The sequence below is a fragment of the Cherax quadricarinatus genome, chromosome 39 (assembly GCF_038502225.1).
Source record: "Cherax quadricarinatus isolate ZL_2023a chromosome 39, ASM3850222v1, whole genome shotgun sequence".
In the NCBI taxonomy this organism is placed as follows: domain Eukaryota; kingdom Metazoa; phylum Arthropoda; class Malacostraca; order Decapoda; family Parastacidae; genus Cherax; species Cherax quadricarinatus.
Genome location: NC_091330.1, coordinates 20,823,305 through 20,849,221, shown reverse-complemented (window position 1 = coordinate 20,849,221; position 25,917 = coordinate 20,823,305). Strand labels below are relative to the sequence as shown.

The 25,917-nt window shown below is 39.5% G+C and overlaps 1 protein-coding gene across 5 annotated transcripts in view; it reads left to right on the top strand.

Moving 5' to 3' along the window:
- Positions 1 to 25,917, top strand: part of LOC128696388 (uncharacterized) — an 853,106-nt gene that overhangs the window by 702,093 nt on the left and 125,096 nt on the right. For all 5 annotated transcript variants that reach the window (XR_011392932.1, XR_011392933.1, XM_070092516.1 and 2 more), the window contains 2 exons: positions 1,333 to 1,455; positions 7,077 to 7,227. Coding sequence is in view for 3 of the 5 variants with exons in the window: in XM_070092516.1 (XP_069948617.1) it covers positions 1,333 to 1,455; positions 7,077 to 7,227 (274 nt within the window). In the remaining 2 variants the exon portion in view is untranslated. The remainder of the gene's footprint in view (positions 1 to 1,332; positions 1,456 to 7,076; positions 7,228 to 25,917) is intronic.

The following is a 25,917-nucleotide window of genomic DNA, read 5'->3' as shown; positions in this document are numbered from 1 at the left end:
ACAATTATTACAATATTGCATAACGGTAAATCTTCTGTTTTGTGGTGTGAATAAAAATTCTTTGTGAATAAAATATCAAAATGGAATTCGTGTGTAAAGCCTGGAAACATAACTAATGAGCAGAAGAAATGTTATTTTAGTGTCAGGAATGCCTGCATTGTTAATTCTGGAATCTGTTTTTAAATTGGAATATTTTCAAATTTGAGTCAAATTGGCCAATTACTAATTTCTGATCACTTTTTTAGGTAGCTGAAGTAGTTGATTAGGCAGTTTCTTGTGCTCAGTCAATAAAATGGAAGGCATACTAGTGAAATAGCTAATAATTTGGTCAACTGGAACAATGTCATTGACCTAAAATAGGACTCTTAAGTGAGCAGAATCACTGATGCGTAAATATCGCTGACACAGTAAAATTCGTGATAGCATAATTTCATCAATTTTCCATCAGATTTCATACTTTTTGTTTTATTACCTTCAGAACAGGATTTCTACATTTATAAGAAAAAATAGCAAAATTTTTTTTTTTAAATTCTTGGACCCTGTAGACAAGTTTCAGATCAGGGATCTAGACCCTCAAGGGGTTAATGAATCTGCATGCCAGCACAGAAAGTTTATTTAGGTACAGGTACACATAAGTACAGTTATCAGTAGTATCTTAGTACTATCTCAGCTATTGACATAACTTGCTCACTGAGTTTAATCATTTCTAACTTTGCACTTTAAGTAAGAGCCTTACGACTCCTCTTTTTATCACAACTACCCTTAGATGTCATTGTAACACAAAAAGAGTATATATAAAATACACAGTAACTTTAAAACACTTGAAATTTTGTAAAGTTTCCAGACAGTTGGGAGAGACCCCAGCACTCACAAAGGATGTCAACAAACTGAGAGTGGATAGGTGGTGCTTTGACTCCATAAAAGCAAATCATGGAGCTGCATAAATAAATTTTTGGGTATAATTTGAAATGTTCATATTAGCGAATTGCCATGAAGTGAAGCGCTGGAAAGCAGGGCCCTCCTGTACTCTTGTCCACAGAACAAGTGTAGAAGTCTTCAAAAGAAAGCTCAACAAATCCTTTTTTGCCAAGGGCCAGACCAGCCAGGCTGTGATGGATCTGTAGGCCATTTCTGCCCTTTACTCCTTGGACAGGTCTGGTTCATTTGACAAGTTACTTTAGCCCTGCAATTTATTTACATTCCAGTAATAATTTAATAATAATTTGGGATTTTGTTATTCTTGAGCACCAAAACTCTCTTCAGGAATTCTTCCTAATGTTTGGCATGAATGAAAACTATTTATATCTTATTTCTGTTCTTTGTTGTGCATAGGTGCTGGTGCGGGCAGCACACTGGGACGATCTTCGGGCCAAAGGCAGTGACCTCTTGCACCATCTACGCAAAGTCACCACTCTTAGTGTTGTCATGCCACACAACACTGCTTTAAAAATCAGGGTTAGTACCTTTTCCCCACCAACTGAATCAGAGATGATTTTTCTCTTTCATCTGGAAACACCTTGGAATGTTTTCCCCTCATTCATGATGCCTTTATGAAATACTCCACATATCTTAGAGTTATCACAGTTGGTTTTGGGGGATTCTGAAGAGATGTTGCAAAGGTTGGTGGAGGAATTTTGGAGGATATATTAAAGAATGAAGTCAAAAGTGAACACAGAAAAGAGCAAGGTAATGAAAAGTAAAAAAACTCTTTGCCAAGAAAACTCCAGTATCAGATTGGAAGGTAGGACTATGGAGGAAGTGATTATTGTAGAGGGAGTAGTAGGTAAATTTGGGGTGCCAGGGGTAAATGAAAATAGTGAGCCTTTAATTGAACTATGTGTAGAAAGAGGTTTGTTAATAAGTAATACATATTTTATGAAAAAGAAGATAAGTACACAAGATATGATATAGCACGTAATGAAAGTAGTTTGTTAGAGTATGTATTGGTGGATAAAAGGTTCATGGGTAGGTTTCAGGATGTACATGTTTATATAGGGGCAATGGATATATTGGATCATTATCTAGTTGTAGCTACAGTTAAAGTAAGAGGTAGTTGAGACAAAAGGAAAATGGCAACAGTAAGTAAGAGAGAGGTGAAAGTTTATAAACTATGGGGGGAGGAAGTTAAGGTGAGATATAAGCAACTATTGGCAGAAAGGTGGGCTAGTGCAAGCATGAGTAGTGGGGGAGGGGGAGTTGTTGAGGGATGGGATAGTTTTAAAAATGCAGTATTAGAATATGGGGCAGAAGTTTGTAGCTATAGGAGGGTGGGTGCAGGAGGAAAGAGGAGTGATTGGTGGAATGATGAGGTAAAGGGTGCAGTAAAAGAGAAAATGGTAGCTTATGAGAGGTTTTTACAAAGCAGAAGTGATACAAGAAGGGCAGAGTAAAAGAAAAGTGAACAGAGTGGTGAGAGAGTACAAAACGAGAGCAAATAGTAGAGTGGGAGAGGCACTGTCAAGAAATTTGGCAGAGAATAAGAAAAAGTTTTGGAATGAGATAAACAACTTAAGAAAGCCTAGGGAATGAATAGATTTGTCAGTTAAAAACAGAATAGGGGAGTTAGTAGATGGGGAGCTGGAGGTATTGGATAAATTGCAGGAATATTTTGAGGAACTTTTAAATGTCGAAGAAAGGGAGTCATTAATTTCATGTACTGGCTATGGAGGTATAACGTCTTTTAGGAGTGAAGAAGAGCAGGATGTGAGTGTGGGGGAGGTGCGTGAGGCATTACATAAAATGAAAGGGGGTAAAGCAGCTGCAACTGATGGGATCATGACAGAAATGTTAAAAGCAGGGGAGTTATAGTGTTGGAGTGGTTGGTATTTTTGTTTAATAAATGTGTGAAAGAGGGGAAAGTACCTAGGGATTGGCAGAGAGCATGTATAATTCCTTTATATAAAAGGAAGGGGGACAATAGAGTTTGTAAAAATTATAGGGGAATAAGTTTACTGAGTATACCAGGTAAAGTGTATAGTAGTTTACTGAGTATATCAGGTAAAGTGTATAGTAGGGTTATTATTGAAAGAATTAGAGGTACGACAAAGAGCAGGATTGCAGGTGAGCAAGGAGGCTTTAGAATGGGTAGGGGATGTGTAGATCAGGTGTTTACATTGAAACATATATGAACAGTAATATTTAGATGAAGGTAGGGAAGTTTTCATTGCATTTATGGATTTAGAAAAGGCATATGATAGAGTGCATAGGGGAGCAGTGTAGTAGATATTGCAAGTATATGGAATAGGTAGTAAGTTACTAAATGCTGGAAAGAGTTTTTATGAGGATGGTGAGGCTCAGGTTAGGGTGTGTAGGAGACGGAGATTACTTCCTAATAAATATAGATCTTAGACATGGATGTGTAATGTCACCATAGTTTAACATATTTATAGATGGGGTTGTAAATGAAGTAAATGCTAGGGTGTTGGGGAGAGGGGTGGGATTAAATTATGGGGAATCAAATACAAAATGGGAGTTGACACAGTTACTTTTTTGCTGATGATACTGTGCTTTGGGGGGATTCTAAAGAAAAGTTGCAAAAAGTTAGTAATAATAATAATAATAATATCTTTATTTCTTCAAGTACATGTACAAGATATACAAGCCTAGCTGACATCAGTGACTTACTACTGTATAGAAAGCCACTTGTTATGCATAACATTTTGGGCAAAATAGGTCAGTTTTGTCCCAGGTATCTATTTTACTGATGGGGAACATTAGACAACTGGTGTAACGAAACAGGCCCAATGTTTGTACCCTTGCCGGGAATTGAACCCTGACTCTCGCCATGTGACACGAGAGCTTTAGCCACCAGGGAGGGTGTGTAAAGGTAGAAAGTTGAAAGTGAACATAGATAAGAGTAAGGTGATGAGGGTATTAAATGAGTTAGATAAAGAAAAATTGGATATCACATTGGAGGGAGGGAGTATGGAAGAAGTGAATGTTTTCATATTCAGTGGACCCTCGTTTTTTGTGATTAATCTGTTCCAGAGAATGTGCTGAAAGTCGAAATTCATGTATGGCGAAACCATTTTCCCCATAAGAAATAATGGAAATACAATTAATCCATTTCAGACACCCAAAAGTATTAACAAAAATATTTTTTTTAAAGATTAAATATAGATTTACATACAGAAAACAATGACAAATAAATATAAAGTACTAATAAAATGGATAAATGAACATTTAACATCACACTTACCTTTATTGAAGACTCTTGTTGGTATATTGCAGACAGGTAGGAGGCGAGAGGGAGACAAGTTTATTGTGCTTCAGTATGATGCTAATATCATCTCTATGGCTTATTTATCAATCACAATTCATCTAACATGACATAATAAACAATATTAATAATGTAGAAACATGATATATACTCTAGAATTAATAAAATATATGAGGAATAAGTGGTGGTGGTGGTGGTGGTGGTGTTGGGTTTATAAGGGCCACTGAGAGAAGTCGTACATATTAGTGGTAGTGGAGGCGGCAGCAGAGCGCCACCACGACTGTTCACACTGAAACAATGTACATAATTTACAAATAAAAAATATTTACACTTTAATTTATCAATAAGAAATATTTACACTAATTTATAAATAAGAAATATTTACACTTACCTTGGAGATGTTAGTTTAATTAGTTTGATGTAGGGGGTGGTGGTAGAGGTTTAGGGTGGTGGAGAATAGCAGGGTGGCGTATGTTCAGTGGCCCTATACACCTCCAACAACATTGGAGAGTTACTTTTGTATCATTTTTCTATCGCTTAATCGTTTAACTTACTTGCTACACTTTATCGCTGGCTGGTGCTATAGCCTTTATTGATACCTGGTGCTTTAGTATCGTACATATCTTTGAATCACTGAAGAAGGCACATTCTCCCCTCTCTCTTCCTCGTCCACTTTGGTACTTTCCTACGAGTTTTTTTTTTAATTCTACCGTGTTTCTCTCCTTCTTTACCAAAGGACTGGATCTAGGAGCTTTCTTTTGGCCCATGGTGCCTTATTTAGGAGTCGCAAGCACAAAAAACAATGGATTATTATGAAATATATCATATGAACCCATGGGGTGATGGTCACTTGCCCACAAATCATGTCACACTGACTCTCTGAATGTTGTGTGGGAGCTTTTGTATACACCCGGCCGCTCCTGGCTGCACGGACGCATCCCATACAATGGACAAATCACGAACTGCGAGGCCATATTTTGCCAAAAGTCGGATTTCACGAAAGTTGTGGTCGCCAAAACATGGGGTTCACTGTATATGGGAGTTTACTTGTCAGCATATAGGTTTATGAAGGATGAGGTAAACCATAGAATTGATGAAGGAAAAAAGGTGAGTGGTGCGTTGAGGTACCTGTGGAGACAAAGAATGTTATCCATGGAGACAAAGAAGGGAATGTACGAGAGTATAGTGATACCAATACTCTTATATGGGTGTGAAGCATGGGATGTAAATGCTGCAGCAAGGAGGCAGCTGGAGGCAGTCGAGAGGGCAATGTGTGGTGTAAATATTATGCAGAGAATTCGTAGTGTGGAAATTAGGAGGTGTGGAATTACTAAAAGCATTAGTCAGAGAGCTGAAGAAGGGCTGTTGAGGTGGTTTTGTCATTTAGAGAGAATGGAACAAAGTAGAATGACTTGGAGAGCGTATAAGTCTGTAGGGGAAGGAGGCGGGGTAAGGGTCTCCAAAAAGGTTGGAGGGAGGGGGTAAAGGAAGTTTTGTGGGGAAGAGGCTTGGACGTCCAGGAAGTGTGCATGAGCATGTTAATTAGCAGTGAATGGAGATGAATGGCTTTTGGGACCTGATGAGCTGTTGGAGTGTGAGCAAGGTAATATTTTGTGAAGGGATATAGGAAAACTGGTTAACTGGACTTGAGTCCTGAAAATGGGAAGTACAGTGCCTGCACTTTAAAAGAGGGGTTTGGGATATTGGCAATTTGGAGTAACATCTCAGATGTTGTATCTGAGCACCTCTGCAAAGACAGTGATTATGTATGAGTGATGGTGAAAATGCTGAATGATGAAAGTTTTTCTTTCTTTATGGATCTGTCTTTTTTTCTTTTTGAGTCGGCCTTCCTCGGTGGGAAATGGCCGACGTGTTCAAAAAAAATATATGGAAAGCACTATGGAAAGTTTATCAATGGAGGCATAAACAAGGCATGTACATGATGATGATGAGGTGTGCCAGTATGCCTGGCCCGGGTCTCTTTCAATTGGTGACCCAACATTGGCTCCCTGGGTAGGAGAGTGTCATTCACGGAATGTACATTCCAGAATATAGTAACACCAACAATTTTATATGAGTGTGTGTCATGAGCTTTAATGGGTACAGCAAGGAAGCTGGAGAAAATGGCACTGTCATGTTTAGAGCAGTGTACAGTATGAATGTTATGCAGAAAATTTGGAGCATAGAAATTAGATGATGTGGGGATTACTAAAGGCATAATTCAGAGGGCTGAGGAGGGGTTGCTAAAGTGGTTTGGGTGAAGCAGACTAGGATGACCAAGTTGTATAAATCTGGGGTAGAAGGAAAGGAGGGGCAGGGGTTGTCTCTGGAAGGGTTGTAGGGCTGGGGGCTTTAGCATCTAGCAGTTTTGTATGAGCATGCTAGATCAGAGTGAGTTGCAATAAGTAGTTTTTATAGTTTCACATGCTGTTAGTGTGAGCAAGGTAAATTTATGAAAGATTTCAGAGAAACTGGTCAGCTGGACTTGAGTTCTGGAGGTGGGAAGTATAGTGCTGGCATTCTAAAAGTTCACTGGGAATATTGAAGATCAGAGGGTCATTTGAATTGTGATGTCTGTGAACTTCTGACAAAACAGCTATTGAATGAATGATCGTGAATGTGTTTGTTTATTTTTTGTTCACTCTGACTCGGAGACAGCCAGTATGTTAAGAAATAGCAATAAAAATTTTTATAACTTACAGCATTCATAATATATTATTTGTAATGATGTAAATTTCATAATTGTTTTAGCAAACCATTGTGAGCTGTCCTTGAAAACTGTTAATGTTTCCTGTCCATTTTCCTCAAGTTTTTGGCAGTCATCTGCTTTCTTACTACAATTTGTGATGTGTGTCAGGTGGCAACTCCACAGCGAATGGGGTCAGACTTGCTGGCAACAGGATGCTGGTTCAAGGATGAAGAAGCCCCCCGGATGCTGGCACAAATTAGGTCATGGCTACTGTCCTGCTGGTCCCGCCTCAAGTTCCTCCTCTCCTGGCATATACATGGTAATATATTTTTTTAATTTAATTAATTTTACCACCTAACCCTTTTACTGCATAATAAAACATCAACATCATTACTTCTTTATGGTTGTTACTCGTGACAAGATATGTTAAGGAATTATTCTCATAACTCTCATATTATGTGCTTTACATTCCTGGAAATTGGTGGGTAATGTAAAATAGCATTGTGAAGTGCAGACTGTATGGAAAAAATGTGTTGTATGCCAGACACCTTCATGTGTAGGTGAGTGAGTGTTGTCTTCCTCTCCCATCCCTCCCTACATCCTCCCCATCCTCCAGCTACATAAGTGTCCTAGACGTGGACAGTCTTCAACAACAGTACATAAATATTAATTATTAAATCTATATTTCTTTATCAATCTCTGCCAGAGAAACATGGACGTGAGTAGGCCCTCCCTGGCCTACCCTGCCTTGCACTTTCTGCCCTGCTTTGCCCTGCATTCCCTGCCTCCCATGTTTTCCTTACCCAGCCTGACCTGCCCTGTTTTGGCCTGCTCTTGACTGCTTTGCCCTGCTCAAGCCTGCACTCCCTTCTTCCTTGCCTGGTCTACCTTCTGCTTGCCTGGCCTGCCCTGTCCTGCTTGCCTAGCCTAACCTGTCCTGCTTGCTTAGCCTGCCCTGGCCTGCCCTGTCCTGCTTGCCTTGTCTGCCCTGTCCTGCTTGCCTGGCCTGCTCTGTCCTGCTTACCTGGCCTGCCCTGTCCTGCTTGCCTGGCCTGCTCTGTCCTTGCCTGGCCTACCCTGTCCTGCTTGCCTGGCCTACCCTGTCCTGCTTGCCTGGCCTACCCTGTCCTGCTTGCCTGGTCTACCCTGTACTCTTGTAGATGAATGGTTCAGAGAACCGACATGTTGATAAATTAGACATATGTGCAAGTCTTGGGTATCTTTTTTGAGGAAACGTTTCGCCACACAGTGGCTTCATCAGTCCATACAAAGGAGAATCTTGAAGAACAGGAGGAGAATGAGGTAATCAGTCCCTCAACCTTGAGTCGATGTGGTCAGTCCATCAATCTTGAATAGAATACGGCATACGTGCAGAGAAGGAGCTTATAAACTGTTGGTAGGAGATGTGCAGCAGTCATAGGTGGTGTCACATTTGTGACACCACCTATGACTGCTGCACGTATGCCGTATTCTATTCAAGATTGATGGACTGACCACATCGACTCAAGGTTGAGGGACTGATTACCTCATTCTCCTCCTGTTCTTCAAGATTCTCCTTTGTATGGAGTGATGAAGCCACTGTGTGGCGAAACGTTTCCTCAAAAAAGATACCCAAGACTTGCATATGTGTCCTGTACTCTTGGCCTGGTCTACCCTGTACTCTTTGCCTGACCTACCCTGTACTGCTTATGTGACCTACCCTGTCCTTCTTGTCTGGCCTACCTGTTGTGCTTGCCTGGCCTACCTGTCGTGCTTGCCTGGCCTATCCTGTCCTGCTGGCTTAGAACATAAGAACATAAAAAAGGAGGAACACTGCAGCAGGCCTGTTGGCCCATACTAGGCAGGTCCCTTACAATCCATCCCACTAACAAAACATTTGCCCAACCCAATTTTCAATGCCACCCAAGAAATAAGCTCTGATAACTCTATCCACTCTCATATGCAAGTCCCACTCAAATCCAACCCTTCTCACTCATGTATTTATCCAACCTATATTTGAAACTACCCAAGGTTTTAGCCTCAATAACCCAACTAGGTAGGAAATATAAACACATAAGCAGTACAATGTGATCCCCTACCGACAATGCTTCACCCACACAGTGGGCCCCTTCAAGCCACAAACAGATCTACCTGGGTGGAAGGTATGCGAGCACCCATAGCCAGGTTCAGAATGCTGTGGTCAGGTGGAGAATGCTGCTTGGCCTGGTCTGGCCTGGCCTGCCTTGTTTCTGCATTTGATCATTGAAACTACAACACTGGGCAGCTTTAAGCATACATTGGTCAAATATATGAATGAGGAAAATTGAATCTGAGTAAGACCTGCTTAGCATGGGCTAGTAGACCTACTGTAGTGCTCCTCTAGTTTTAATGTCACATTTTCATTTCATTTTTTCACTTGAGTTTTGCCTAGAATATTTTGAATTGGAACTTTGTGACACCTTTTAAAGTTTCTTTAACCCTTTGACTGTTTCGGTCATATATATACGTTTTACGAGCCAGTGTTTTTGACGTATTTATCCCTTTCAGGGTCCAAGGCCAAAATCTGAAGTCACGCACCAGTGTCCAAGAAATTTTGAAAAAAAAAAATTATTTTTTCTTACAGAATTAAAGAGCATATTTTTGTGAAGGTAATAAAACAAAAAAAAATAGAATCTGATCAGTACTTACCGAGATACAGTGCCAAGAAGTTTATAGAAAATGATGTGGTGGTGGCAACATCGACGAATTCCACATACGCGTATTATATTATTTTGTTGTTTTAGTTGTTTTTTCTTTTCTTTTCCAAATTTTTTCTATTCCTACTAACATTTGGGGCCTGAGAGACCAATACTGTATATAATTGATATATATAAACTCACTGTATTGAACACAATAACCGCACTAAAGTTATTATCATATTATTGTTTACCACTGTTGTTTATTACAATAAACATGCACAAATATTGTATAATACTAATGTTCTATCATATATTTACATATTTACAATCACTGGACATGGTTTTAGAACTGCTGGAGCTTGTGGAACTCCTTGAAACAAGGCACCATGCACAGAGGCACCTTACATTCCTCACACATAAACCGAGTGTCTTTGCGTCTTTGTTGCCGTCGTTTTGTTTGTGCACAGACAATGCATCTCTTCTGAGCAAATTTCTTTTGAGTTGAAGGAAGCTGTATTATGAAATGATCACCTTCTCTCCTCAAACGCTTGGGTATATCGTGATGAATTCGAGGACCATGTTGTATTGCAGGTGCTGTTACCTGGTACTTCATTATGAGTTGTCTGACAACAGACAAACAAAATTCACCATATGGTGGTCTGTTACCAGTCTTTATTTGGTACATATTATATGCATTCAGCATTGAAATGTCCATGAGATGGAAGAAAAGTTTCATGTACCACTTGTAACTATTACGAACACAGTCAACAAAACCAATCTGCATGTCACACTTGTCAACCAAGCGCATGTTTTGTGTATAATCAATCACTGACACTGGTTTTCGAATACGTTCATTAGTCACTCGATCAACTTTGCCACTGTCTTGCATTTCATTACGGTGAATGGTTGTCAACAATGTGACATCTCGTTTGTCATGCCACCGTAATGCCATGATGTCATTGGCAGTAAACACCTGCACGTCATCACCACGAACACCTGCGTTGAGCCTGGGCATATGTTTACGATTAGAACGCACTGTGCCACACACATCCGTCTTGTTCACTCGCATGAAATCACTGAGTAATGGGCTTGTGTACCAGTTATCGGTATATAATGTATGACCCTTACCAAGATAAGGTGCCATCATGTTTCTCACTACGTCACCTGAGATACCCAATAACATCTTAGTATCTTTCAATGTTTTACTACCCGTGTATACAACAATATCCAACACCAGGCCACTGTCACAATCACAGAGTACAAACAATTTTATACCAAAGCGGTTCCTCTTGCTCGGTATATACTGCTTGAATGACAGTCTACCTTTGAACAAAATCAAAGACTCTTCAATTACAAGATTCTTGAATGGATAAAAGTATATCCTGAACTTTTGTTTGAGATACATGAAAACATTTCTAATCTTGTATAACCTGTCACTTCTGTCAGGCCTGGTTTTGTCAGAGAAGTGCAACATACGTAACAGTAAGATAAACCTGTTCACTGGTATTATTTCACTGAAGGATGGGGTAGAAATTAGCCGATCTGTGGACCAGTATGCTTTTATATTATGCTTATAGACGTGAGGCATAAGCATTATTGTTGCAAAAAGCAAATACATTTCTGCAACAGTCGTCTCTTTCCACCTGTGTAGTCTTGACTGTGGTGATAAGATCGTATTTGCCATGGTGTACTGAAAATACTTATTACTTTCCCTGGCAATAATTTCCATCAATGGCTGGTCAAAGAATAATTCAAAGAATTCCAGTTCATTGGCTGTGGTTCCAAGGGGACAGGTAGGTAGAATTCCACTATGAGAGTCATCAAAGTGGTGAGGCTTGGGAACAAAATTGGGATTTTGCTGCCAATCCCACATACGGTTTTGTGGTGGATACTGGACATCATAGGCTGGTTGTACGGGTGGTTGTGGTTGTGGCGGGCTGGTGGCTGACGCTCCGCTTTGTCCTTGAACTGACGAGTCAGCAGCGTGGGTCCCCGCGTGGCACGGTGAGTCACGCATGGCGGTGCCACTACCACCACCAGCACCACTAACACCATCCACTGATGCCTGTGGCCCATCCATGCCAAGTGTAGCCACATCATCCTCACTATCACTACCTAAAACGGGTGTAGGGCCACGGGATGTACTCCGGGATGTACTCCGTCCCCTGGGCACAGCATAGGGTACACTACCCGAGCGCATGCGGCGGCAAACATACCGACGCTTCACTGGTGAATATGATTCCTCACTATCACTACTCGAATGATCGTCGAGCGCAATAAAATCACAATCCACGTCAGAATCATCATCATTACTGAAGTCAGAGGCCTGGCCACGCAAAAATATTAGTTTTCTCTTACGTTTAGGAACACCCGACCGTGAGTCACGAGTGCCCACACCAGAGGTAGAAGGTCGAGGATTGTCGGGGTTTTCTGCACTATTATCGATATCCTGGTCATTATTTTCGGTCACTAACTTATCAAAGCCGTAGAATTCGTCTTCATTTGCACTTCCATCAGTGTCAGAACTATCAGACAGGAAGAGGAGAGTCCCAATTTTCCGGGGAGTGAGAGCTGACTTGCGACGAGGCATGGTGAACAAGGGTGACTGAGCCGGCGTTCCCACAATGCTATGCAGGCGCCTAGATTTTTTGTTTATGGCGCACACCCACGGCGCAGACCCATTCTCTCACATGTAGGCCTATGAGTGCTTTCGCGCTAAATTTGACGGCGCTAGAATTTTGGCATAGATCTACGGTTTGGACACTCACCGAAAAGCCGTAGATCTACGGGACGGACCCTGAAAGGGTTATACTCCAAAATTGTAGCGGCTTCAAATCAAGCGGGAGAAAGCTGGTAGGCCCATATGTGAGAGAATGGGTCTGTGTGGTCAGTGTGCACAATATAAAAAAAATCCTGTAGCACGCAGTGCATAATGAGAAAAAAAACTCCAACTTTTTTTTTGGATTAAAATGCCGAATTTGAGGTGTATTTTCATATGGTATTTATAGTTGTATTTTCGTGTTCTTGGTCTAATTTGATAGAATGGAAGACATATTACAGAAATAGAGATGATTTTGATTGGTTTCACGATGAAAAAACCTTGAAATTGAGCTCAAATTAGCAGAAATGTTCGATTTTTGCCAATGTTCAAGAGTAAACAAATGACGTCATTGTCCAATAAGTGTCCAGATAGCCATTCTAATATGCAATCACGAATAGGTTGACACTGTTTATACAATTATTACAATAATGCAATAGTCTGTATAACAGTAAATCTTCTATTTTTTGTGTGAATAAAAATTCAAAGTAGAAAGCAAGAGTATTATAAGAGGGGCCTGGAGACATGACTGATTAACAGAGAAAATGTTATTTTAGTGCCAGGAATGTCTGCATTGTTTATTCTGGACCCTATTTTGAAATTGGCATCTTTAAAAATTTGTGTGAAATTGGCCAAATTGCCAATTTCTGACTACTTTATTGGGTAGTTGAAATTGGTAAATGGGCAGTTTCTTGTACTCGATTGATAGAACAAATGGATTTTTTTTTTTTTTTTTTTTTTTTTTTTTTAGAAAATTTTGCAACACAGAAAGACACTTTAGAATTTGGGGTTGCAACGATCAAAGGGTTAACCCTTAAACTGTCCAAATGTAGATCTATGTTAGTACTGCTAGTGCTCTGAACGTAGGTCTACATTTTATTTTCCTGCCTTCAAATTTGGCGCAATAGGCTTGAGCAGCCTAGACATGAGAGAATGGGTCTATGCACTCATTGTGCTCAGTGTGAAAAAAATTGGGGATGCTGGGGTACCACATGGTAGCACCAATTAGTTTCAGGTTCATCCTGGGTCATCATTATGGCAACCCCCCCATATGAACAGTCTCCTATTCGAGGAAAGTGATACAGAACGCAAGTTTAGTGGATTTGACACTGATATGGCCACTAATAATCAAGGAATTAGTGAAACTATTGATGATAACCCAGATGACCCTCAGCCCATCACCTCTGGGGTAGACAGTGTGGCCATACCAGACCCTCAGCCCAGCACCTCTAGGGTGGCTAATGTGGTCAGTGTAGCCACAACAGACCCTCAGCCTAGCACCTCTGGAGTGGCTAGTGTTACTACCCAACGGCAACTACGCAAGAGGAAATTACCATTTTCCCATAGTTTTGGTGTTGACGATAGTGAAAGTGATATAAGTGATGATGAGATAGATTTTATGCCCATGGAGGATTCGTCGAGTGATAGTGATGTTCATTTCTCCCCAGTGAAATGTACTTTTAGGCATCGTCGCCTACGTTCAGGCAGTGTGCCATATGCAGTCCACAAGGGTCATGGGAGGTCATGATTGAAAACCCCAGCCACTGATAGTGATAGTGATCACTATCACTGATAGTGATAGTGATCGTGAAGGGGAATATGTGGGGATGGAGGAAGAGGTGGTGCTGGTGGGTAGCATGGTGCCTGGATCACGTGATGCAGTGGGTGGGCAGATAAAGGACCACCCAGCACCCCCTCATCCATGTACTGTCTCCACTCCTGTCCCTCCTCCTGCTCCCCCATGCCCCATGCCACAGGTTCACCCTGCACCATGTGACTGTGAATGGAACTGGACAGAAAGTACACCATTCATAATAATAATAATACAGGTCCTCCATCACAAATCCGGCATCACTGGGACCTGTAGTGTGCCGGACTACTGAGTTTGCTGAATTACAGAGTGGTTAGGTTAGAATACAGTAGGGCCCCACTTATACGGCGGGTTAGGTTCCAGGCTACCGCCGTAAAGCGGAAATCGCCGTAAAGTGGAACACCCTTTTTTTCCACTTATAAATGCATACAAACACTAGATAACAAGTTTACACTAACATATATTAAGTTAGCAATAGAACCAGGCATCAAAAAACAATAAAAAGGTACAATACACACATAGTGCACTCATTACTTACCTTAAAATATTTATAGTCTTAATCTAGGGTGAGACAAGTAGTATTTATTGTAAGAAATCAAGTGTGGTATGTATTGTAATAGCCTCACCAGGCCACCCCACCCACACATACTATTCTATGATATTTAAGCATCCCAGAGCGATAAAATGTATATACAGTTCACTCATTACTTACCTTAAAATATTTGTAGTCTTAATGTAGGGTCAGGAGTAAGTAAATGAGATAAAACGAATAAATGAGAGAGAGAAAGAATGAATACATGAGAGGGGGCAGGCGCAGTTATGTAAACAAACCAGGGGAAGGTAAGTTTTGTAAACAAACGAAGTGTACACGTCTGGTTTGTGTACAAGTTACATTGTGTACAGGTTGTCTCTACATTGATACGGTAGAATTAATAAAGAAGAACACTCCCATTCTCATGTAACATCATTTTGAGAAGAAATGAAGCTCTGAGTGAAGGCAATGGAAATAAGTCACACTGACTTTTTTGGGTTATCCTAGGTTCTCTACACGTATGTTGTTATGTATGATAATCTATGTAACTGTATTTGTGTATACCTGAATAAATTTACTTACATACATACGAAAGGAATAATTTTCTACAGTTACCCCCAGTAACACATTTACTCTTATGTTAGATTAGAGAAAATGTTATTCTTGGCGTCACTTGTACAAGTTATGTGGCTCCCACATCTTATATTTATGTTTATTTATTCTATTGTGGGGTGTATTTATCATCTTTTTATGTTATGTATCGTGTTTATTATATAATTTTGAAAAAAATATCATGGATGGATTAATGAAAATGTGTATATTACCGTAATATACGACATTTAATGAGACTCCGTGACTATTGTTATTATGGCGTCACTTGTGGAAGTCGTCTGCTACCAGAGATCACATTTATGTTTATTTATTCTACTGTGGGGTGTATTTATCTTATTTATATGTTATGTATAGTGTTTATTATATAATTTTGAAAAAAATATCATGGATGGATTAATGAAAATGTGTATATTACCGTAATATACGACATTTAATGAGACTCAGTATTGTTATTATCACCACTTGTGCAAGTCGTCTGCTCACATCTCACATTTGTTTATTTATTCTACTGTGGGGTGTATTTATCTTATTTATATGTTATGCATCGTGTTTATTATATAATTTTGAAAAAAATATCATGGATGGATTAATGAAAATGTGTATATTAACGTAATATACGACATTTAAATGACTCGATGTATGTAAGTTTATTTAGGTACAGGTATACATAAGTATAATTATCAGAGTATATATAAAATATGAAATAACTTTTAAAAACATTTGAAATTTTGGAGTTTCCAGACAAAATGGAGAGACTTAGTGCTTACTGAGCTCATGGAGAATGTAAACAAACAGGGTGGGGCACGGTGACCGTATTAGAAAGTCAGGTGGGGGGAGCCGTATAGTGAGTTTTGGTCATAATTTGAAATGTCCGTATTAGCGGAACGCCGTAAAGCGGAACGCCGTAAAGCGGGGCCCTCCTGTACACTTAATAAAATTAGCCAACTTGACTTACACAATTCATTGAACATCGGCAAAAATCGAACATTTCTGCTACTTTGAGCTCAATTTCAAGGTACTTTTCGTCATGAAAGCAATCAAAATCATGTCTATTTCTGTAATATATCTTCCATTCTATCAAATGAGTCCAAAAAAATTAGAATACAACCATAAAAACCATACGAAAATATACTGCAAAGAGGCGGCTAATGACTGAGAAGTTAACTCCCTTATTTATCGTCTGTCTTTTTTATTTTTGTTGTATGTTAAGAAGCATCTTTCCATCATACATTACCCAAGTTTCAATGAGATAGCCCAATAAACAACCGAGAAAAAAAAATATTTACCAAATATCATATATGGCAAGCCCAAGCCAGGTACTGGAAGTAAGTCACTTTGTCTGACTTTTCTGGGTTATCCTAGGTTCTCTATACATACACTACTATGTATGATAATCTATGTAACTGTATTTGTGTATACCTGAATAAACTTATTTACTTCTAGTCTGTCAACTGAGTACAAGAAACTGCCCATTCACTTATTTCAACTACTCAATAAAGTGGTCAGAAATTGGCAATTTGGCTGATTTCACACAAATTTCAACAGATGCCAATTTCAAAATAGGATCCAGAATAAACAATGTAGACATTCCTGGCACTAAAATAACATTTTCTCTGTTCATTAGTCACGGCTACATGCTTTTCATTTGGAATTTTTATTCATAAAAAAATAGAAGATTTACTGTTATGCAGACTGCTGCATTATTGTAATAATTGTATAAATAATGTCAAGCTATTATTGACTCCATATTGGACTGGTAGGCGGACAGGTATTGGACGTTGACATCATTTGTTTACTCATGAGCTTCGCTAAAGAATAGAACATTTTCGCTACTGTGAGCGCAATTTCAAGGTACTTTTCGTCATGAAAGCAATCAAAATCATATCTATTTCTGTAATATATCTTTCATTCTATCAAATGAGACTAAAAAAATGAGAATATAACCATAACAACCATACAAAAATATACCGCTAAGCGGCCGCTAATGGCTGAGAAGGGAAAAAAGTTGAGTGGTGCGTTGAGGTATATGTGGAGTCAAAAAACGTTATCTATGGAGGCAAAGAAGGGAATGTATGAAAGTATAGTAGTACCAACACTCTTATATGGGTGTGAAGCTTGAGTTGTGAATGCAGCAGCGAGGAGACGGTTGGAGGCAGTGGAGATGTCCTGTCTAAGGGCATTGTGTGGTGTAAATATTATGCAGAAAATTCGGAGTGTGGAAATTAGGAAAAGGTGTGGAGTAATAAAAGTATTAGTCAGAGGGCAGAACAGGGGTTGTTGAGGTGGTTTGGTCATTTAGAGAGAATGGATCAAAGTAGAATGACATGGAAAGCATATAAATCTATAGGGGAAGGAAGGCGGGGTAGGGGTCGTCCTCAAAAGGGTTGGAGAGAGGGGGTAAAGGAGGTTTTGTGGGCGAGGGGCTTGGACTTCCAGCAAGCGTGCGTGAGCGTGTTAGATAGGAGTGAATGGAGACGAATGGTACTTGGGACCTGACGATCTGTTGGAGTGTGAGCAGGGTAATATTTAGTGAAGGGATTCAGGGAAACCGGTTATTTTCATGTAGTCGGACTTGAGTCCTGGAAATGGGAAGTACAATGCCTGCACTTTAAAGGATGGGTTTGGGATATTGGCAGTTTGGAGGGATATGTTGTGATTCTTTATACGTATATGCTTCTAAACTGTTGTATTCTCAGCACCTCTGCAAAAACAGTGATAATGTGTGAGTGTGGTGAAAGTGTTGAATGATGATGAAAGTATTTTCTTTTTTGGGGATTTTCTTTCTTTTTTTTGGGTCACCCTGCCTCGGTGGGAGACGGCCGACTTGTTGAAAAAAAAAAAAAAATAATATCTTTATTTACTACACGTACATGTACAAGGTATACAGGCCTAGCTGACATCAGTGACATACTACTGTATAGAAAGCTGCTTGTTATGCTGAGTATTTCAAGAAAATTAGGTCAGTGTCCCAGGATAACGCCCACACTAGTCGACTAACACCCAGGTACCCATTTACTGATGGGTAAACATAGACAACAGGTGTAAAGAAACACGCCTAATGTTTCTACCCTGGCTAGGAATCGAATATTTACCAAAAGTCATATATGGCTAACCCAAGCCAGGTACTAAAAATAAGCCATGTTGACTTTTTTTGGGGTTATCCTAGGTTCTCTACACATATGCTGCTGTGTGTTATAATCTATAGTGAGAAAATAACTTTTTTGTTTCAGGTTTATGGTGCAGTAAGATTATTATTATTATTATTATAATCAACGGGGAAGCGCTAAACCCGGAGGATTATACAGCGCCTGGGGGGGATGTGGAAGGCATTCAGGCTTAATTCGGGGAGCTGGAGCACAGATCCAATTCCCTAAATCAAGAGCCCCTCACCAACATCAAGGAACCTTCCTTGAGGGGGGTGCAGTAAGAGTGTATATGACAGTTAGCCCTGTGCTACACTCCGTTTTCTCTAATATAAGCCCCAAGACAGGGATAAGAGAATGGTATTTGTATACCATATATCCTCTTCGTACCTCCGTCGAACTGCTCGGTATTATGCCAAATATTTTTCATTCTGGAGTATTTAACATGTTTTATGTTATTTATATTGTTTCTTATGTCATATTAGATCAACTGTGATAGGCAAATAAGCTGTAGTGTGATATTAGTGTAATAATAAAGCATATTCTCCTGCTTCATGAGACTGAGCTCATGGCAACCGACAGTGGCTTCAAAGCCACCTTATCTTTAATGGATAATGTACTGTGTAGTTGCTTTACATAATGAGAAGCATTTTATTCACTGGAACCATGGCTAGGGCTAAAAGTAAGCAGGTTAAAACAATAAATGGAGAAAAAGAAATTGGAATGACTTATGCAGCAAGTAGCGCCACCAAACAGTACCAGCAGGTTGGTGTGGCGACCCTGGAAATTTGAAATTATGCTAGCCCAAATTAGTGCCGAATAACTGATTGCCGGATTTGTGATGGCGGACCTGTAATAATTTTATTTCTTTGTAAAGGTTACAATGTGTAATTACAATTTTGATTTGCTAAGTACAAAGATAGCCACTATCATGCCGAGGCATTTCGGGCAAACTAATCCTAATACATAGTAACTAATTAAAACTAGATAAGATAATAGTACATAGTAATTATTACTTAAAACTAAACATAGAATAGTGGTTAGCTGTTTTACAATCTTGTTTGGATTTAATCTTATGTATACTTAATCTTATGTATACTTAGTACAAAATCTAATTTACAAGGAATGGTGTAGGTGGTAATATTTTATGGAATGGCAGAATTAAAAACCAGGAGGTCACATGGTAAAACTAGCCAGTAAATGTTTGGTTGATTTGGTTAATATTGTGCGATAAGATGATTTTTTAGCAGAGTCATAAATTTATAAGCTGTCTGGGGATCCTTGACTTGTTCTGGTAGCGAGTTCCAGATCTTTGGGCCTTTTATGTGCATAGGGTTCTTGCATAGTGAGCGTTTTACTCAAAGGATGTTGAAAAGGGCCTTATGCCTTGTAATGTGACTGTGTATTCTGTTGTAACTGTCGAGGAGTAGTTTTACGGGGGGGTTACAGTGGAGTTTAAAGTTCTGTATGTGTAGTAGGCACAGTAATAAGAATGTATGTCTTGTATATTTAGCAAGTTGAGTCTTTTGAAAAGTGGTGGGGTGTGCTGTCTAGCACAGGAGCTGGTTATCACCTGCACAGCAGCTTTTTGTTGGATTATTAAGGGTCTAAGGTGGTTGGCTGTGGTAGAGCCCCAGGCACAGATACCATAGGTGAGGTAAGGATATATTAGAGAGTGGTACAAGGTAAGGAGAGTCGTTTGTGGTACATAATAGCGTATCTTGGAAAGGATTCCTACTGATTTGGAGATTTTCTTGGCTATGTGATGGGTATGGGACTGAAATTTAAGATTACAGTCAGGGAGAAGACCTAGAAATTTGCCCTCTGTGTGTTTTGATATAGGGGAACCATTTAACAGTATGTTGAGTTGAATGTTTGAGGCTCTCTTGCCAAACAGCATGAAGTAAGCTTTTTTTTTATGCTAAGTGTGAGTTTGTTGGTCGTCATCCAAGCATATATCTTTAGCAGTTCATTGTTTACAGTGTTTTCAAGCACAGCTGGGTCTGAATGGGAGAAGACATATATAGTGTCATCTGCGAATAGAACTGGTGTAAGGAGTTGGGATGCATTGGGGAGATCATTGATGTAGATGAGAAAGAGGAGTGGGCCTAGGACACTACCTTCGGGTACTCCTACAGCTACAGGTTGGATAGCGGAGTTGACTCCATTTGCATGTACATACTGGTGTCTGTCATTAACCCTTTCAGGGTCCATCCCATAGATCTACGGCTTTATGTTCAGGGTCCAAACCGTAGATCTACGCCATGAGCTCAGCTCACTCTGATAAACTGTGAGTGGTACATTTGGGCCTAGATATGAGAGAATACATCTATGTGGTATGTGTGCACCACATAAAACAGATCCTGCAGCACACTGTGTATAATGAGAGAAAAAAAATTAAATCATGATTTTTCGATTAAAACAGCAACTTTGCAGTGTTTTTTCGTATGTTTTTTATAGTTGTATTTGCGATTTCTTGGTCTCATTTGATAGAATGGAAGACATATTACAGAAATAGAGATGATTTTGATTGGTTTTAGCACTGGAAATGGCTTGAAACTGAGCTCAAAGTAGCAGAAATGTTAAATTTTTGCCGATATACAAGAGTAAACAAACGACCTCACACATCTAATACACGTCAGCTGGTGGGTCTAATATACATTCACAAATATGGTGATGATATTTATACAATTATTACAGTATTGCATAACAGTAAATCTTCTATTTTTTGGTGTGAATAAAAATTCATTATGTGAATAAAAAATCAAAATGGAATTTATTTGTAAAGCCTCAAAACATAACTAATGAACAGAGGAAATGTTAGTTTAGTGCCAGGAATGCCTACATTGTTCATTCTGGACCCTATTTTGAAATTGGAATATTTTGAATTTTGTGTTAAATTGGCCAAATTAACAATTTCCGATCACTTTATTTTGTAGTTGAAACAGTTGACTTGGCGATTTCTTGTGCTCAATCGATAGAATAGAAGTAATACTAGTGAAATAGCTAAGAATTTGGTTGATTGGAATAATGTAATTGGCCTAAAATGGGAGTCAAAGTCGGCAAAATCGCCGATTCGTAAATATCGCTGACACATCAAAATTCGCGAGAGCATAATTTCGTCAATTTTCCACCAAATTTCGTACTTTTTGTTTTATTACCTTCACAAAAAGATTCTCTACGATTTCATAAGAAAAAATAACAAATTTTTTTTTTGAAAATTCTTGGACACTGGTGCGTGACTCCAGATTTGGGCCTTGGACCCTGAAAGGGTTAAGATAGGATTTTAGGTAGTCAAGAGAATGTCCTCTTATGTCATAATGATTCAGTTTGAGGTGCAAGAGATTGTGGTCAACTGTGTCAAATGCTTTTCTTAGGTCAACAAAGAGCCCCAGGGGATATTCATTCTTATCGAGAGCTGTGTATATTAGGTCAAGCACTTGTATAATAGCATCATTCATGCTTTTTTTTTGGGTCTAAATCCAAACTGGCATGGGTTAAGTATGTTGTTGGATGTAAGGTAGGAGTAAAGTCGCTTTCGTATTATTTTTTCAAATATCTTGGATAGTAAGGGCAAGTTTGATATGGGTCTGTAATTGTTCAAATCAGTTGGATCTCCACCTTTGTGGATCGGGGTGACCCTTGCTGTCTTGAGTATGGATGGGAAGGTTGAGGAAGCTAAGATTTGTTAAACATTGTTGCAATAATGGGCGACAGTTCTGGTGCAGCTTTTTTATATATGAATAGCGGCAAGTTATCTAGATCACCTGATTTGTTTTTTAATGATTTAATGATGAGTGAGACTTCAGTGGGATTAGTTGGAGCTAGAAATAGAGTATTTGGATAGTTGCCAGTGAGGTACTCGCTTGGATGGGTATTTGAGCTAGGAATTTGGCTCGCTAGCTTTGATCCTACGGTAGAGAAGAAGGCATTAACTTTGTCGGCCGTGTCTATAGGTTGCGTGTGAGGTTCATCTGGTTTAGTTAAGTCTATCTCTCTATTTCCAGTCGGTTTCCTTGAGCCCAAAATTTTGGAGAGGGTTTGCCAGGTACTTTTCATGTCACCTTTCATTTCACTAAATCTATTTTCATAATACATTTGCTTTGATTTACGTATTAGTTTTGTTAGTATTGATGTGTATCTTTTAGTAAATTCTTTAGTAATTAAGCCTAATCTGAACTGCTTTTCAATTTGGTGTTTTTTATTAATAGATTTGAGGATACTTCTAGTTAGCCATGGGCTGTTTAGCCTCTTTTCTGTGATCTGTTTTGTTTTAATTGGGCAATGTTTGTTGTAGAGGTTTAGGGTTTTATGTAAAAAAATTTTGATATCTTTATCGTTATTATTACTGTCATTTAGCTCTCTCTGCCAATCAGTGGCACCTAGAGCTACTTTTAGGTTGTTTATCAATGTCTCGTCATGCAGGCGAAATGAAATCTTTCTTGTTTCTTGAGTCAGTTTAGATAAATTGGTTATGAGAAAGGTAAAGTAGTGGTTTGTGGTGTTATCTGTGATTATACCTGCTTGTAGTGGGGATATTATGTTGGTCCAGTTATGGTCGAATAACGAGGCACTAGTGTCAGAGATTCTTGTTGGCTTTGTTGTAGTGGGTAGCAATAAGTTGTTGTTCATAGCATTTGTGAAATCAACTACTGGAGGGTCGGTTGCTTGGATAAGGTTGATGTTGAAATCTCCTGCTAGTATCAGATGGTGTTTATTCAACTCTGACTCAATTATCATGTTTCTAAGGTTATTGCTAAAAGTGTAAGTGTTTGAGTGTGGTAGTCTGTAGACTGCACCAACTGCTATTGGTTTCTTAAGTGTTCTTGATGTGAATTTAGCTATTATATATTCGCCGTTTTCGTCCCGTACACTAGTTGATTTCACACATTCTAGTTCATCAGAGTAATAGATGGCAGTGCCTCCTCCTGATTGGTCAGGCCTACAGTTATGTATGGCTGTGTAACCAGGTATGGTAAATATGTCTGTCAGATCTTGTCTGAGCCAGGTTTTAGTAAGTATAATGAAAGTTATAGTACCATTTAGAGACTTTAGTAATGCAATGAGGTCATCATAGTGTTTACTCAGTGATCTAACATTGTAGTTGAAGACTGTAATGTTCTTGCTGACACTGAGAAGGGTATTAGCCTGCAATTTTAATGCCATTGGAAGTGGCATTATGCCAAAATGTCCTATCACAAATGAGTCTATAGAGTTAGACTGTTTCCATCTATACTTTGATGAGCCTATAATGAACTTGATTGTTACCCAGACCTACAATTACTACTGCTATACAATGGACAACACAGAGGTTGCAGAATCGTCACTGCTATGCAGGTGGAAAGATACAACTGTGGCTGAAATGTATTTATTCCTTGGCACTGTCATGTTTATGCCACATACATATAAGCACAACATAGCACAGTACTGATCCACAGACCACTTCATCAGTACTCCAGTCTTCCGTGACCTCCTTCCCTGCCACAGATTCACTCTGTTGCTGTGAATGTTGCACTTTTCAGACAGGAATACGCCCAACAGAAATGATCTCCTATACAAAATCTGGGAAGTATTTATGTATCTGAAGCAAAAAATCAGTGCCTACTTTTATCCATTCAAGAACATTGTTGTTGACGAGTCCTTGATTCTCTTCAAGGGACGACTGTCATTCAGACAATATATATACCAAGCAGATGTAATCGCTTTGGTATAAAACACTTTGTTATGTGTGACTGTGAGACTGGTATTGTGTTGGATGTCATTATCTATACAGGGGAAAACACACTCGACGATACCAGGCAGATGTTGGGCATTTCTGGTGATGTTGTTTGCAAGATGATGGAGCCATACCTTGGCAAGGGTCATATATTGTACACAGACAACTGGTAGACAAGCCCTATGCTTGCTGATTTCCTCTGTGTGAGCAATACTGATACATGTGGAACAGTGAGAAGAAATAGAAAACACATGCCAGGGTTTACTGGCAGCAGTGCAGTGCAAGAGACACATGCCAGTGACATCATGGCACTGACATGGCATGACTAGTTGGTACAAACAGAGTGAACAGGGACACCAATGAACATATTGCAAAGCCAGCTGTTGTCGACTATACGAACAATATGCAACTAGTCGACAAGTGTGACATGATGATAGGGTTTGTTGACTGTGTGTGTAGGAGTCGCAAGTGGTATATAAAAGTGTTTTTCCACCTTGTAGACATTGCAGTGCTCAATGCCTTCAACAAGTATGAAATAAAGACTGGGAAGCAACAACGCTATGCAGAATTCACCCTCAGTGTCATTTAGCAGATAATAAAACAGTATGGTACCACACCTGTACCTGCCCCTCAACAATGACCTGTCACCCCACAACAACCAGAGGGGAAAGTGCCAGACTGCATAATCCCTAACTGTCACTGCCTGATACAGATACCATCTACCCCAAAAAAGAAGTGTTCTCAGAAAAAGTGTGTTGTGTGCGCTAACACTATAAGGCGACCCCAAGTGTGAAAAGACACATGATTCATATGTCAGCAGTGTGGGGTGGCACTCTGTATGAATCCATGCTTCATGGAGTATCATACAGTGATGGAGTTCTAGAAACATAAATGAGACCTATAAATACCTTATACTATATATATATATTTGTAGACAATAGTATGTGATTGAACCAGGTGTACAAATTCATTTATCAGTACCAAGCATTTGTATCTCAACAACAGTTGGCTACGAAATCAAAAGATCTGCAACAAAACATAACTACCATAGCATAAAAACTATGAAAATTACAAAAAAAAAAAAAAAAAAAAAGATAAGTCTAACATTTCTGCAAGCTGCAGTGCTGTGTTGCCATCACCTGAGCATTCAGCACCAACTTCGCTGGCTTATATCTCGGTAAGTACTGATCCTAATTTTTTTTTAATCTTATAACGTGTACAGTAATGCCCTCTTCATTTAACCCTTTCAGGGTTTCGGCTGTACTAGTATGGCTTACGCGCCAGGGTTTTTGACGTACTAGTATGCATAAATTCTAGCGCCTTCAAATCTCGCGGGAAAAGGCTGGTAGGCCTAGATGTGAGAGAATGGCTCTGTGTGGTGGGTGTGTGCAGTAGAAAAAAAATCTGGGACCCAGTGGCGCATTGTGGGAACGCCATATTAGTACACCTTGTCCACCATGCCTTGCGGTAAGAAGCTCCTCACTCCTCAGCGAATTGGGACACTTTTGCTCCCCAGTGACAGTTCTAATACAGATGGAAGTGCCAGTGAAAATGAGTTTCAAGGTTTTGACCAAAACTAATGACCATAATATCGGTAATAGTGAGGAAAACCCAGACGACCCTCAGCCTTCCACTTCTGGTGCTGGGCCATCTTGTTCGTGCTCAGTTATACCAGAATCAAAGAGGAAACTCCTATTTTTACAAATCCCAGACTCAGATGTGAGCGTTTGTGATGATAGTGATAGTGATTATGAACTACAAGCTCTTCAAACTAGTTCCAGTAGTGATAGTGAAGTGCAATATTCCCCAGTGAAGCATCAGTATATACAACGATATATGCGCTCTGGTAGTGTGCCATATGCTATTCCAAGGGGAAGGAGTACATCTCGGAGTACATCCCGTGGCTGTACAACAGGAACTGACAGTGAAAATGACGATGA